The following is a 15,000-nucleotide window of genomic DNA, read 5'->3' on the forward strand; positions in this document are numbered from 1 at the left end:
CACCTATTGGCATACGGGACTGGTGTCAACTAGAGCCTGACTGGACTGGTGTCAACTAGAGGCTGACTGGACTGGTGTCACCTAGAGGCTGACTGACTGGTGTCAACTAGAGGCTGACTGGACTGGTGTCACCTAGATGTTGACTGGTGGGTGTCACCTAGAGGCTGACTGACTGGTGTCAACTAGAGGCTGACTGGACTGGTGTCAACTAGAGGCTGACTGGACTGGTGTTAACTAGAGGCTGACTGGACTGGTGTCACCTAGAGGCTGGCTGGACTGGTGTCAACTAGAGGCTGACTGGACTGGTGTCAACTAGAGGCTGACTGGACTGGTGTCACCTAGAGCCTGACTGGACTGGTGTCACCTAGAGGCTGACTGGACTGGTGTCACCTAGAGGCTGACTGGACTGGTGTCACCTAGAGACTGACTGACTGGTGTCACCTAGAGGCTGACTGGACTGGTGTCAACTAGAGGCTGACTGGACTGGTGTCACCTATTGGCATACGGGACTGGTGTCACCTAGAGGCTGACTGGACTGGTGTCACCTAGAGGCTGACTGGACTGGTGTCACCTAGAGGCTGACTGGACTGGTGTCACCTAGAGGCTGACTGGACTGGTGTCACCTAGAGGCTGACTGGACTGGTGTCACCTAGAGGCTGACTGGACTGGTGTCACCTAGAGGCTGACTGGACTGGTGTCAACTAGAGGCTGACTGGACTGGTATCACCTAGTGGCTGACTGGACTGGTGTCAACTAGAGGCTGACTGGACTGGTGTCACCTAGAGGCTGACTGGACTGGTGTCACCTAGAGGCTGACTGGACTGGTGTCACCTAGAGGCTGACGGGACTGGTGTCACCTAGAGGCGTACTGGACTGGTGTCAACTAGAGGCTGACTGGACTGGTATCACCTATTGGCATACGGGACTGGTGTCACCTAGAGGCTAACTGGACTGGTGTCACCTAGAGGCTGACTGGACTGGTGTCACCTAGAGGCTGACTGGACTGGTGTCAACTAGAGGCTGACTGACTGGTGTCAACTAGAGGCTGACTGGACTGGTGTCACCTAGAGGCTGACTGGACTGGTGTCACCTAGAGGCTGACTGGACTGGTGTCACCTAGAGGCTGACTGGACTGGTGTCCCCTAGAGCTGACTGGACTGGTGTCACCTAGAGGCTGACTGGACTGGTGTCACCTAGAGGCTGACTGGACTGGTGTCAACTAGAGGCTGACTGGACTGGTGTCCCCTAGAGGCTGACTGGACTGGTGTAACCTAGAGGCTGGCTGGACTGGTGTCACCTAGCAACTAGAGGCTGACTGGACTGGTGTCACCTAGAGGCTGACTGGACTGGTGTCACCTAGAGGCTGACTGGACTGGTGTCACCTAGAGGCTGACTGGACTGGTGGCACCTAGAGGCTGACTGGACTGGTGTCACCTAGAGGCTGACTGGACTGGTGTCAACTAGAGACTGACTGGACTGGTGTAAAGCAGCATTATAATAGATGTTCTATGTTTTCTTCAACATGTGCTGTTGCCTGGTCAGTGTTCCTTTAGAAAATATTCTAGATTAGTTGTAGGTTTTCATTGTATTCCATTTCCCCCTCTTGTCTACTTCCTCTATCAGTCCCCATACAGTGGAACAGAGAGATGTAATCAGGCCTCTATCAGCCTCCATACAGTGGAACAGGGAGATGTAATCAGGCCTCTATCAGCCTCCATACAGTGGAACAGGGAGATGTAATCAGGCCTCTATCACCCTCCATACAGTGGAACAGGGAGATGTACTCAGGCCTCTATCAGCCTCCATACAGTGGAACAGGGAGATGTAATCAGGCCTCTATCAGCCTCCATACAGTGGAACAGGGAGATGTACTCAGGCCTCTATCAGCCTCTATACAGTGGAACAGAGAGATGTAATCAGGCCTTTATCAGCCTCCATACAGTGGAACAGGGAGATGTAATCAGGCCTCTATCAGCCTCCATACAGTGGAACAGGGAGATGTAATCAGGCCTCTATCAGCCTCCATACAGTGGAACAGGGAGATGTAATCAGGCCTCTATCAGCCTCCATACAGTGGAACAGGGAGATGTAATCAGGCCTCTATCAGCCTCCATACAGTGGAACAGAGAGATGTAATCAGGCCTCTATCAGCCTCCATACAGTGGAACAGGGAGATGTAATCAGGCCTCTATCAGCCTCTATACAGTGGAACAGAGAGATGTAATCAGGCCTCTATCAGCCTCCATACTGTGGAACAGGGAGATGTAATCAGGCCTCTATCAGCCTCCATACAGTGGAACAGAGAGATGGGATCAGTCTGGTTCTGGTCGGCAGTACACGGCAGGGACAGACAGATGTTTTCTGCCAGCTCCTGTGAGTCCTTCTCATTTGGCCTTATGGTGGCTCAGGAGAGAGATTAGGACAAGAGGAGTGATAGGGGGAATGGCCTGCAGGAATATATTTGTTCCTGCAGGCCAGCTCTTGTGTCGTACAGATCTCCTAGGCAACAGAAAATAAACAAATACAGCAGCACACATGAAGCAGAAATAAGGACCAGGACGACTGGAGGTCTTGGTGTTACCCTTCTACTGGCCCTGGTCGATGAAAGGAAGGCTGTTACCTAGGTGTGAGTCCTCTGGGTGTGCTATCAGGTTGACCTCGCTGCCTAATAGGCTGACAGCCAGTGTGCATTAGCAGGCCATCTGGCCAGGTGTGTTAGTACGTTGACCTTGAGAGTAGTGATGTCCCTCTCACCGAGGTGGAGCTCAGCTCCGTTTGCCAGCCTGTCACTGGGCCAAACTCCTTCTCTCCGCCGATACAGGGACTCACACCTGTCTTGACCGAACAGTTGTCATGAAATACTATCGAACGGTGTTGTTGATTAGAAATGAATTGAATGTTGAATCAGTCTCTAGTAACTTATGTATCTCTTCCAGAAAGATATGACGTCTGGGATGTGTCACTGAGGTGTTGTAGCAGAACCACCGGTGCTGCTGATGGTCTGGCAGGAGGTTACCATGGCTACGCTGTGGGAGGGGTCCCGTGAGCAGCAGAGATGCCTCTGAAGCTTTATGACATCATCACTGTGCGTCTGGTAGCCCGGAGAAGAACCTGTTACCTGCAGATACGCCTGCCAGGCTGGATGCGCACTGAAGCGAAGACAGACTACTACTATTTGTACGATCAACACTGTAGCAGAGACTACTAGACTCTGCTGTAGTCTGTCATGTTAAACAACTCTCTCTATAACACCAGATCACAGAGGAGGAGCTGATTAACTCATGTTTGCATGAGTTGATTATGTTCTATATGAGAGTATGACTACTAGGACCACTTACTGACTGACTGATTCACTGGCAGGCTGGCAGACTGTTTCACTGGCCAGTTGGATGACTAACTGATTAACTGGCCAGCTGGCTGGCTGACTGTTTCACTGGCCAGCTGGCTGGCTGACTGATTAACTGGCCAGCTGGCTGGCTGACTGTTTCACTGGCCAGCTGGCTGGCTGACTGATTAACTGGCCAGCTGGCTGTCTGACTGTTTCACTGGCCAGTTGGATGAATGACTGTTTCACTGGCCAGCTGGCTGACTGACTGTTTCACTGGCCAGTTGGATGAATGACTGATTAATTGGCCAGCTGGCTGGCTGACTGGTTCACTGGCCGGCTGGCTGGCTGGCTGACTGGTTCACTGGCCGGCTGGCTGGCTGGCTGTCAAATCAAAACGTAGGAATGGCATCCTATTCCTTATATAGTGCACTACTGTTGACCAGGGCCCTATGGGACCTTACGGGCTATGGGCAAAGGCAGTGCACTACTGTTGACCAGGTCCCTATGGGACCTTACGGGCTATGGGCAAAGGCAGTGCACTACTGTTGACCAGGGCCCTATGGGACCTTACGGGCTATGGGCAAAGGCAGTGCACTACTGTTGACCAGGGCCCTATGGGACCTTACGGTCTATGGGCAAAGGCAGTGCACTACTGTTGACCAGGGCCCTATGGGACCTTACGGGCTATGGGCAAAGGCAGTGCACTACTGTTGACCAGGGCCCTATGGGACCTTACGGGCTATGGGCAAAGGCAGTGCACTACTGTTGACCAGGGCCCTATGGGACCTTACGGGCTATGGGCAAAGGCAGTGCACTACTGTTGACCAGGGCCCTATGGGACCTTACGGGCTATGGGCAAAGGCAGTGCACTACTGTTGACCAGGGCCCTATGGGACCTTACGGGCTATGGGCAAAGGCAGTGCACTACTGTTGACCAGGGCCCTATGGGACCTTACGGGCTATGGGCAAAGGCAGTGCACTACTGTTGAACAGGGCCCTATGGGACCTTACGGGCTATGGGCAAAGGCAGTGCACTACTGTTGACCAAGGCCCTATGGGACCTTACGGGCTATGGGCAAAGGCAGTGCACTACTGTTGACCAGGGCCCTATGGGACCTTACGGGCTATGGGCAAAGGCAGTGCACTACTGTTGACCAGGGCCCTATGGGACCTTACGGGCTATGGGCAAAGGCAGTGCACTACTGTTGACCAAGGCCCTATGGGACCTTACGGGCTATGGGCAAAGGCAGTGCACTACTGTTGACCAGGGCCCTATGGGACCTTACGGGCTATGGGCAAAGGCAGTGCACTACTGTTGACCAGGGCCCTATGGGACCTTACGGGCTATGGGCAAAGGCAGTGCACTATACAGTTCATTCGGAAAGTATTCCAACCCCTTGACTTTTTCTACATTTTGTTACGTTACAGCCTTATTCTAAAATTGATTAAATACATTTTTTCCTAATCAATCCCCACACAATACCCCATAATGACAAAGCAAACACTGTTTTTTAGAAAAACAGAAATACCTTAGTTACATATGTATTCAGACCCTTTGCTATAAGACTTGAAATTGAGCTCAGGTGCATCCTGTTTCCATTGGTCATCCTTGAGATGTTTCTACAACTTGATTGGAGTCCAGCTGTGGTAAATTAAATTGATTGGACATGATTCGGAAAGGCACACACCTGTCTATATAAGGTCCCACAGTTGACAGTGCACGTCAGAGCAAAAACCAAGCCATGAGGTTGAAGGAATTGTCTTTAGAGCTCCAATACCGGATTGTGTCGAGGCACAGATCTGGGGAAGGGTACCAAACATTTTCTGTAGTTTTGAAGATCCCCAAGAAAACAGTGGCCTCCATCATTCTAAAATTGAAAAAGTTTGGAACCACCAAGACTCTTCCTAGAGCTGGCCTCCTAGCAAAACTGAGCAATCGGGGGAGAAGGGCCTTGGTCAAGGAGGTGACCAAGAACCCGATGGTCACTCTGACAGCGCTTCAGAGTTCCTCCAAGCCTGCTTGGAGTTTTCCAAAGGGCACCTAAAGACTCACAGACCATGAGAAACAAGATTATCTGGAGGAAACCTGGCACCATCCCTACGGTGAAGCATGGTGGTGGCAGCATCATGCTGTGGGGATGTTTTTCAGTGGCAGGGACTGGGAGACTAGTCAGGATCGAGGGTAAGATGAATGGAGCAAAGTACAGAGAGATCCTTGGTGAAAACCTGCTCCAGAGCTCTCAGGACCTCAGACTGGGACGAAGGTTCACCTTCCAACAGAACAACGACCCTAAGCACACAACCAAGACAATGCAGGAGTGGCTTCGGAACAAGTCTCTGAACGTCCTTGAGTGGCCCAGCCAGAGCCCGGACTTGAGCCCGATCGAACATCTCTGGAAAGACCTGAAAATAGCTCCCCATATAACCTGACAGAGCTTGAGAGAATCTGCAGAGAAGAATGGGAGAAACTCCCCAAATACAGGTGTGCCAAGCTTGTAGCATCATACCCAAGAAGACTCGAGGATGTCATTACAGCCAAAGGTGCTTCAACAAAGTACTAAGTAAAGGGTCTGAATACTTATGTAAATGTGATATTGACGTTTTATTTTGTAGTTTCATTGGTCCTTTCAGGTGTCCGTCATGATCCTGGTGTAGTTTCATTGGTCCTTTCAGGTGTCCGTCATGATCCTGGTGTAGTTTTATTGGTCCTTTCAGGTGTCCGTCATGATCCTGGTGTAGTTTCATTGGTCCTTTCAGGTGTTCATCATGATCCTGTTTTTTATTACTTCACCATGAGGACTTCTTTCTATGTAAATTAACTTGTGCTGGCATCCTTAGCCTAGTGAATATGTATTTATGATACTTTAGCAACACTACAATCAAGTTTGTTATTCAATCATCAGTCTGTAACTTGACTGTTCAGTTTACAATAATAACCAACACAAAGCATCTGACCTACAAAGTGATGTTAATATATCATCAACTAGACTTATTTACAATTATTTTTAACATTTAGTTTGACTGTTTATGATTCCATGTAAACATTACTACACCAGAAACAATAAAGTGTATTTTGATTCCTTCCAGAAAAAAAAAGTGTATTATCTTTTCACAAGGGGATTTTATACAGTACATGCCTACTGGTGTTGTTTGCGATACAGAATGGACTCATCTGTTGTTGAGAGAAACACAGCAGTTCAATCTCTTATTCTGAGCTCATTAGTTTAGCTTAGTTTACTTATACACTATCTGTGATTAAATGGATTATAAATAGCACAGAGGCTAACATGCTAACCCCCACCGTGATTAGATGGATAATAGATAGCATGTTAGCCTCTGTGCTAACCCTCACTGTGACTAGATTGATAATAGATACCACAGAGGCTAACATGCTAACCCTCACTGTGATTAGATGGGTGATAGAAAGCACAGAGGCTAACATACTAACACCTCACTGTGATTAGACGGGTGACAAATAGCACAGAGGCTAACATTGCTAACACCCTCACTGTGATTAGACGGGTGAAAAATAGCACAGAGGCTAACATGCTAACACCTCACTGTGATTAGATGGGTGATAAATAGCACAGAGGCTAACATTGCTAACACCCTCACTGTGATTAGACGGGTGATAAATAGCACAGAGGCTAACATGCTAACACCTCACTGTGATTAGATGGGTGATAAATAGCACAGGGGCTAACATTGCAAACACCCTCACCGTGATTAGACGGGTGAAAAATAGCACAGAGGCTAACATTGCTAACACCCTCACTGTGATTAGACGGGTGATAAATAGCACAGAGGCTAACATTGCTAACACCCTCACTGTGATTAGACGGGTGATAAATAGCACAGAGGCTAACATTGCTAACACCTCAACGTAGGAAGAGTTCTCTCCATGGACAGCCACTCACAGTGCTTTAAATCCACCAGTGTGTTTTTTTTTTTTAATTCACCTCAGAGGTTCTCAACATGGATTAAAGTCAAGGTTGATCCTCACCACAGCTAATTAGAAAGAGAGTTGTCTAATCACTCAGATCCATGTACAACAGTAGGCTAATATATAAAGCTGACCAGGCACTCACAGCCCACCTCTACAGTACCTCTCACCTCAGTGGAGCAAAGTGTGTCTCTGTCTGAGTCTGTCTAACCGAAGAGGAGGTTTAACGCTGGTACACAATTGACTTATTCCTCGTAGCTAACGCTGCGACAATCGTCTGCCACCGGGAGTCTTGTCTTCGGGCCACAGCTTGCGCCCCTTGTCCCATGAGAGACACCCATCTCTTGCAGCTCAGCCTACCAGTCGGTGGTACAGCCTAGACGTTTCCTCCATGGGTGAGGAGGCCAGCAACCCGCCGGTGTGTGTTCAGATCGTGTCGATGATCTTCCTGGTGTGTTTCGGCCTGTACTGCATCGTGAAGGGCGTGTCCTTCGGCTTCTTCAACTGGTGGTATATCCTGGGAGGATCGTGTATCGTGGCGGCAGCTTTCGCATCATTCAGGGTATATGAGGTGTGTATTGTCTCTGCCCAGAGGGAGATCTGTGAGGGACAGCCCTGTGGACCATAGGCAGCCCTGTGGACCAGAGACAGCCCTGTGGACCAGAGACAGCCCTGTGGACCTGAGACAGTCCTGTGGACCAGAGACAGCCCTGTGGACCAGAGACAGCCCTGTAGACCTGAGACAGCCCTGTGGACCTGAGACAGCCCTGTGGACCAGAGACTAGTGACAGCCCTGTGGACCAGAGACAGCCCTGTGGACCAGAGACAGCTCTGTGGACCAGAGACAGCCCTGTGGTCCAGAGACTAGTGACAGCCCTGTGGACCAGAGACTAGGAACAGCCCTGTGGACTCAGACCACAGAGTGACCCAGAGACTAGGAACAGCCCTGTGGACTCAGAGCACAGAGTGACCCAGAGACTAGGAACAGCCCTGTGGACTCAGACCACAGAGTGACCCAGAGACTAGGAACAGCCCTGTAGTAGACAGAAGACCCTGCGAGGAGACCGTGGGGGTAACAGCCAGATACAGACTGGATTTCTGCTGGACACTCAACCCAGGAACACTGACCTATCCTGAACTATCTGGATATAAAATGGATAGAAATAAGGACAGAATAACTTCAGTATTACAGACTTGTGCCATGAAATAATAGTGTACTGCTTTATTATTAGGTGGTATGCTTTGTTGCGCTCATCTCTTTTGTACTTTTTAAAAAAAGTATCACACAAGTCATATATCACAGATAAGAATTTAATCACAAAACGTTTTAATTTTAAGGATACCATTTTCTTACTAAGTAATGGTTTCTTAAAGACATTTACATCTGCTATTACAGCAGGCTGCCATGTATGTTACACTATACAGATGTAGGATCTTCATTTGATCACTTTTTTTGTTGTTGGGAATTTTCCTGCACAGCTGGTAATGCAACCTTGTAGTGTATATTCAAGGTTTAAAAAGGCTTTTTACATTTTTGAATTTCCACTTTAAAATGTCAGACTTGATTTGCCCTAATGAAAAATGTATTATAACCCACGTAATAATTCACATTTCCTGTTGCTGCAGGATTATTTTCCAGCTGTAGCAAACTGGCTCAAATTAAGATCCTACATCTGTAAGGTCAACAGTTACACTGTTGTTATCGGTCAGCCGGTGACTATCATAGTCTGTGTCCCAAATGGCACTATTCCCTTTCCAGTGCACTACTTTTGACCAGGGCCCCTAGGTAGTGCACTGTACAGTATGGGGAATAGGGTGGACGGTTCATCAGAACAGAAGAATCAACAACAACAACAACAAAACATCTTAACATCAATGATTACCGTTTTGAAAGTCAGTTTTATGATTGGACAAAGTTAGCACATAACTTGGAATACACAATATGCGCAAAATACTAGTCTGTGAATCCCTTGTAAGAGGATTTCTTAAACCATGTAACTTTATAATTCTCCGTACAACGCAGTGATAGTGGGAATACTTCGTACTGTCGTTTTTGGCTTAGCACAAGGTTATCCAGCTTCTTCTGCGGAGCAGTCGATACCAGCATAGGTGAACTTCTCATACAGGGTGGTGTTGACATATGTCTAGAAACAACAGGAAACAGGAAACAGGAACAGGAAGTGAAATAGTGTTAGGTACTTAATTAACTGATAGAGAAAGCTTGCAATGGGCTACTGTCATTCCTTGGTACCTACGTAGCGGCTACTACTTCCTACTGAAACTTCAAATCCTCTGCTGAATGTCCTATGTGTGTTTTTTGTTGTTGTTTTCTTTAACCAATGACGGAGTAGATGAATGAGTAAAAAATAAAGTGTGTTTTACCTTCCTCTCCTCCAGCATCCTGCTGAGAGAGACCAGTATCTGTTGGAACGAGGGTCTCTCGTAGGGCTTTTCTCTCCAGCACTGCCGCATAAGGTCATACCTGGACACAACACAGGACAGGGGTGGTGTACGGTTTTAATACATACCGCAAATAAACTTGAATCTGATTTGAACTTATTTTTTAAATGTTTTTAAAACTGTATCCTTATCATTCTGTTTCCTTCATGCGTGTCTCTGTATCCTGTATATCTCTGTTTCCTGCGTGTCTCTATATTCTGTGTGTCTCTGTATTCTGTGTCTCTGTATTCTGTGTGTCTCTATATCCTGTGTCTCTGTATTCTGTGTGTCTCTATATTCTGTGTCTCTGTATTCTGTGTGTCTCTCTATTCTGTGTGTCTCTGTATTCTGTACATCTCTATATTCTGTGTGTCTCTATATTCTGTGTGTCTCTATATTCTGTGTGTCTCTATATTCTGTGTATCTCTGTATCCTGTGTGTCTCTCTACTCTGTGTCTCTATATCCTGTGTGTCTCTGTATTCTGTGTATCTCTATATCCTGTGTGTCTCTATATCCTGCGTGTCTCTATATTCTGTGTGTCTCTCTACTCTGTATATCTCTGTATCCTGTATGTCTCTGTATTCTGTGTATCTCTATATCCTGTGTGTCTCTATATTCTCTGATGTCTACCGTCAGAGTCTTCAGCAGAACCCTGATTAGACTAGCATCTCCAGACTACTTACACCTCATCGTCACAGTTGAGTGGTTTCTCCAGCCGGTAGCTCTGAGGGAGTTTTTCATACAGCTCTGCACACGTCATCCCACAGTACGGAGTACCTCCTGATTACACAGGTCAACACAAAATACACTCTACATGATAAGACGCACACACAGTCATGTACACACACTGGACGTATCAGGCTGCACTTCAAATCCATTGTCAATATTGTAGATTATTACCCTGAAAACAAACCTAATTACCATGGATTTAAACCTAATTATCCTGATATAAACCTAATTATCCTGATACAAACCTAATTATCCTGATACAAACCTAATTACCGTGGATACAAACCTAATTATCATGGATACAAACCTAATTATCATGGATACAAACCTAATTATCCTGATACAAACCTAATTATCCTGGATATAAACCTAATTATCCAGATACAAACCTAATTATCCTGGATATAAACCTAATTATCCTGGATATAAACCTAATTACCGTAGATAGAAACCTAATTATCCTGATACAAACCTAATTATCCTGGATTTAAACCTAATTATCCTGGATATAAACCTAATTACCATGGATACAAACCTAATTATCCTGATACAAACCTAATTATCCTGATACAAACCTAATTATCCTGATACAAACCTAATTATCCTGGATATGAACTTAATTATCCTGGATACTAACCTAAACTGACGATCTCCCAGAGAAGTACACCATAAGACCATCTGGAGAGAGAAGGGGAAGAGAGAGAGAGAGAGAGAGAGAGAGAGAGAGAGAGACAGAGAGAGAGAGAGACAGAGAGAGAGAGAGACAGAGAGAGAGGAGACAGAGAGAGAGAGAGAGAGAGAGAGAGAGAGACAGACAGAGAGAGAGACGAGAGAGAGAGAGAGAGAGAGAGGAGAAAGAGAGACAGAGAGAGAGAGAGAGAGAGACAGAGAGAGAGAGAGAGACAGAGAGAGAGAGAGACAGAGAGAGAGAGAGACAGAGAGAGAGAGAGACAGAGAGAGAGAGACAGAGAGAGAGAGAGAGAGAGAGAGAGAGAGAGACAGAGAGACAGAGAGAGAGAGAGACAGAGAGAGAGAGAGAGAGAGCGAGAGAGAGAGAGAGAGAGAGAGAGAGAGAGAGAGAGACAGAGAGAGAGAGAGAGAGACAGAGAGAGCGAGAGAGAGAGAGAGAGAGAGACAGAGAGAGAGGGAGGTGATAGAGATTAAATCAGTGTACACAGTCAGTCCATATAGTGTAACTGTATTTTAAAGTTCATTGTGCAGCTGTCACTACCAGTGTTTAGATGATCGTTTCAGTATTTTGGAACTGGAATATAAAGTTCTGTATGAAACAGTTTTAACGTATTTGGGTATGAAACAGTTTAACGTATTCGGTATGAAACAGTTTTAACGTATTCGGTATGAAACAGTTTTAACGTATTCGGGTATGAAACAGTTTTAACGTATTCGGTATGAAACAGTTTAACGTATTCGGTATGAAACAGTTTTAACGTATTCGGTATGAAACAGTTTTAACGTATTCGGTATGAAACAGTTTAACGTATTCGGGTATGAAACAGTTTAACGTATTCGGTATGAAACAGTTTTAACGTATTCGGTATGAAACAGTTTTAACGTATTCGGTATGAAACAGTTTAACGTATTCGGTATGAAACAGTTTAACGTATTCGGTATGAAACAGTTTAACGTATTCGGTATGAAACAGTTTAACGTATTCGGTATGAAACAGTTTAACGTATTCGGTATGAAACAGTTAACGTATTCGATATGAAACAGTTTTAACGTATTTGGGTATGAAACAGTTTTAACGTATTCGGTATGAAACAGTTTAACGTATTCGGTATGAAACAGTTTTAACGTATTCGGTATGAAACAGCTTAATTAACGAAGACCTGTATCACTGTTCTGAGAGCTTTGCCGTTTCTAAAAGGACATTTTTCGGGTGTTTTTGGCAGCCTTCGTTCGTGATTTTTCAGGGGGGCCCCCATTCTACACAACAAGGATGAGGAAGTGAATTGCTGTTTAGGGTAAGTTTCACAAAAACTAGTGAAATCACAAAAAGGTGTCTGGACCCTTCTAGAACATTCCACTTCCATTAAAAAAACTAAAAACTTGTCGTTTGAAAGATGCAGTACTCACACGTCACTGTTGGTGGTGTAGACACTGTAGTTCAGTGATTCTATGGCCATCCACCTGACAGGTAATCGTCCCTGTGAGTCACACACAGTAAAGATGTCTTTGTCAATAAAGATTTAGCACCAATAAAGTAATAATAATAATAATATAATAATTAATAATCATTTTTATAAAGTAAAAATATGTTTGATGCCTTCTGTGCCCATATGAATAACTCCTATGATGTAACTGGAATGATGAGATAGATGTTCTTCTTCTCTGTTTTTGTTATATTATTTCACTGCCATACTGTGTTGGATCTTGTCCAGCCATCTTGTCTCAAGAGGACCACAATGGAATAAGTCCCAGACTGTATTGTGTATTAGCCTCCATGATTTTATTCATGTGCATGTACGGCTTTTAAGTTTTATGTGTGGTTGTTTTTTTTTAAATGGTCGAATTAATAAACTAAACTTAACTAAAGCTAATAAGAGTGGTAATAGTGGGCAGCCCTGGCGTGTGCCTCTCCCCAACGGGAAGGTAGGCTTCTGTTTGTGACCACAGCGGCCTGAGAGGATCATATGATTTCATAGTATAAAACCCTTGTGATTTATGTCGACATTAAGTTTTGTCAGTTTCAGAGACTCTTACCATCGTCTTCTTCACATAGACCTCCTGACCTCTGGACAGACCAAAGTCAGCTATCTTGGCCACAAAGTTCTCTCCTACCAGGATGTTTCTGGCTGCCAGGTCTCTGTGGATAAACTAGAAATCACAAGAGATCTGGTCAGAATATACAACTCACCAGAATAAATCCTACAGTATGTGCTACGTTTATGGGATGTTATGACTAAAAGCGCACTCTCTTGTCTCTGGGATCTGAAACATAAAATAACGCACTGACTTAGCCTGGTCCCAGATTAGTTTGGGCTGTACCGAGCCTGGTCCCAGATCAGTTTGGTCTGTACCTAGTCTGGTCCCAGATTAGTTTGGGCTGTACCTAGTCTGGTCCCAGATTAGTTTGGGCTGTACCTAGTCTGGGCCCAGATTAGTTTGGGCTGTACCTAGTCTGGTCCCAGATCAGTTTGGGCTGTACCTAGTCTGGTCCCAGATCAGTTTGGTCTATACCTCGGGCCACGTCTTCAGTACTGACCTGTTTCTGAGCCAGGTAGTCCATGCCTCGGGACACGTCTTCAGTACTGACCTGTTTCTGAGCCAGGTAGTCTATGCCTCGGGCCACGTCTTCAGTACTGACCTGTTTCTGAGCCAGGTAGTCCATGCCTCGGGCCAGGTCTCCAGTACTGACCTGTTTCTGAGCCAGGTAGTCCATGCCTCGGGCCAGGTCTCCAGTACTGACCTGTTTCGTTTCTGAGCCAGGTAGTCCATGCCTCGGGCCACGTCTTCAGTACTGACCTGTTTCTGAGCCAGGTAGTCCATGCCTTGGGCCACGTCTTCAGTACTGACCTGTTTCTGAGCCAGGTAGTCCATGCCTCGGGCCACGTCTCCAGTACTGACCTGTTTCTGAGCCAGGTAGTCCATGCCTCGGGCCACGTCTCCAGTACTGACCTGTTTCTGAGCCAGGTAGTCCATGCCTCGGGCCACGTCTCCAGTACTGACCTGTTTCTGAGCCAGGTAGTCCATGCCTCGGGCCACGTCTCCAGTACTGACCTGTTTCTGAGCCAGGTAGTCCATGCCTCGGGCCACGTCGGCAGCAAAGTGCAGCAACTGTTGTGAGGTCAGGGTGGAGGCGGTGCTGTTAGCGATAGCGAAGGCCGGGTCAGTCTCCAACACTCTGCTCTTCCTCAGGAAGTCCAACAGGTTGCCGTGAGGGGCGAACTCTATGGCCAGGTACAGATAGCCTGGAGACATGGTAGAGAAACCTGGTTTATAATATCATATACCACTAGTTAGAGATACCCTGTCCAACACAGAGGTGGGTAACATTACAGCAGCTTGCAGTGAGGGGGGACTCTATGTCCAGGTACAGATACCCTGGTGAAAGGTAACAGACAGAGGTGGGTAACATTATAGCACCTTAGCACTTCATTCATTGATATGCATTGTTAATGTGGAAAGAAATGTGTCAAACAGTGTCCATATTTCTTTGAATCCTTCCAATAAACTGTCATCTGTTTGACTGTCACTTTGTCTTTTAAATGGAATGCTTGACCTTCATTACTCTTAATCTAATAGTATTACCATGGAACATGCAACAGCTCACTAAAACCCATCTGATCAACAGTAAAACCCATCTGATCAACAGTAAAACCCATCTGATCAACAGTAAAACCCATCTGATCAACAGTAAAACCCATCTGATCAACAGTAAAACCCATCTGATCAACAGTAAAACCCACCTGATCAACAGCCCACTAAAACCCATCTGATCAACAGTAAAACCCATCTGATCAACAGTAAAACCCACCTGATCAACAGTAAAACCCATCTGATCAACAGTAAAACCCATCTGATCAACAGTAAAACCCA

The 15,000-nt window shown here is 46.1% G+C and overlaps 2 protein-coding genes across 4 annotated transcripts in view; one reads left to right on the forward strand and one right to left on the reverse strand.

The window, feature by feature from the left end:
* The window catches only part of LOC129869657 (MOB kinase activator 3B-like), a 55,513-nt gene extending 49,095 nt beyond the window's left edge, over positions 1 to 6,418 (forward strand). The window contains exon 4 of one of the 2 annotated variants that reach the window (XM_055944279.1): positions 2,937 to 6,418. In XM_055944279.1, coding sequence (XP_055800254.1) covers positions 2,937 to 2,966 — 30 coding nt within the window. In that variant the 3' untranslated portion in view covers positions 2,967 to 6,418. The remainder of the gene's footprint in view (positions 1 to 2,936) is intronic. The other variant, XM_055944288.1, reaches the window with a different exon arrangement.
* Positions 6,419 to 8,568: 2,150 nt separating this feature from the next.
* Positions 8,569 to 15,000, reverse strand: part of tek (TEK tyrosine kinase, endothelial) — a 69,071-nt gene continuing 62,639 nt past the window's right edge. For both annotated transcript variants that reach the window (XM_055944311.1, XM_055944302.1), the window contains exons 20-26: positions 14,182 to 14,372; positions 13,165 to 13,278; positions 12,538 to 12,608; positions 11,078 to 11,118; positions 10,395 to 10,491; positions 9,654 to 9,753; positions 8,569 to 9,415 (exon numbers count right to left, since the gene is read on the reverse strand). In XM_055944311.1, coding sequence (XP_055800286.1) covers positions 9,341 to 9,415; positions 9,654 to 9,753; positions 10,395 to 10,491; positions 11,078 to 11,118; positions 12,538 to 12,608; positions 13,165 to 13,278; positions 14,182 to 14,372 — 689 coding nt within the window. In that variant the 3' untranslated portion in view covers positions 8,569 to 9,340. The remainder of the gene's footprint in view (positions 9,416 to 9,653; positions 9,754 to 10,394; positions 10,492 to 11,077; positions 11,119 to 12,537; positions 12,609 to 13,164; positions 13,279 to 14,181; positions 14,373 to 15,000) is intronic.

Source organism: Salvelinus fontinalis, chromosome 2, assembly GCF_029448725.1.
Source record: "Salvelinus fontinalis isolate EN_2023a chromosome 2, ASM2944872v1, whole genome shotgun sequence".
Taxonomy (NCBI): Eukaryota; Metazoa; Chordata; class Actinopteri; order Salmoniformes; family Salmonidae; genus Salvelinus; species Salvelinus fontinalis.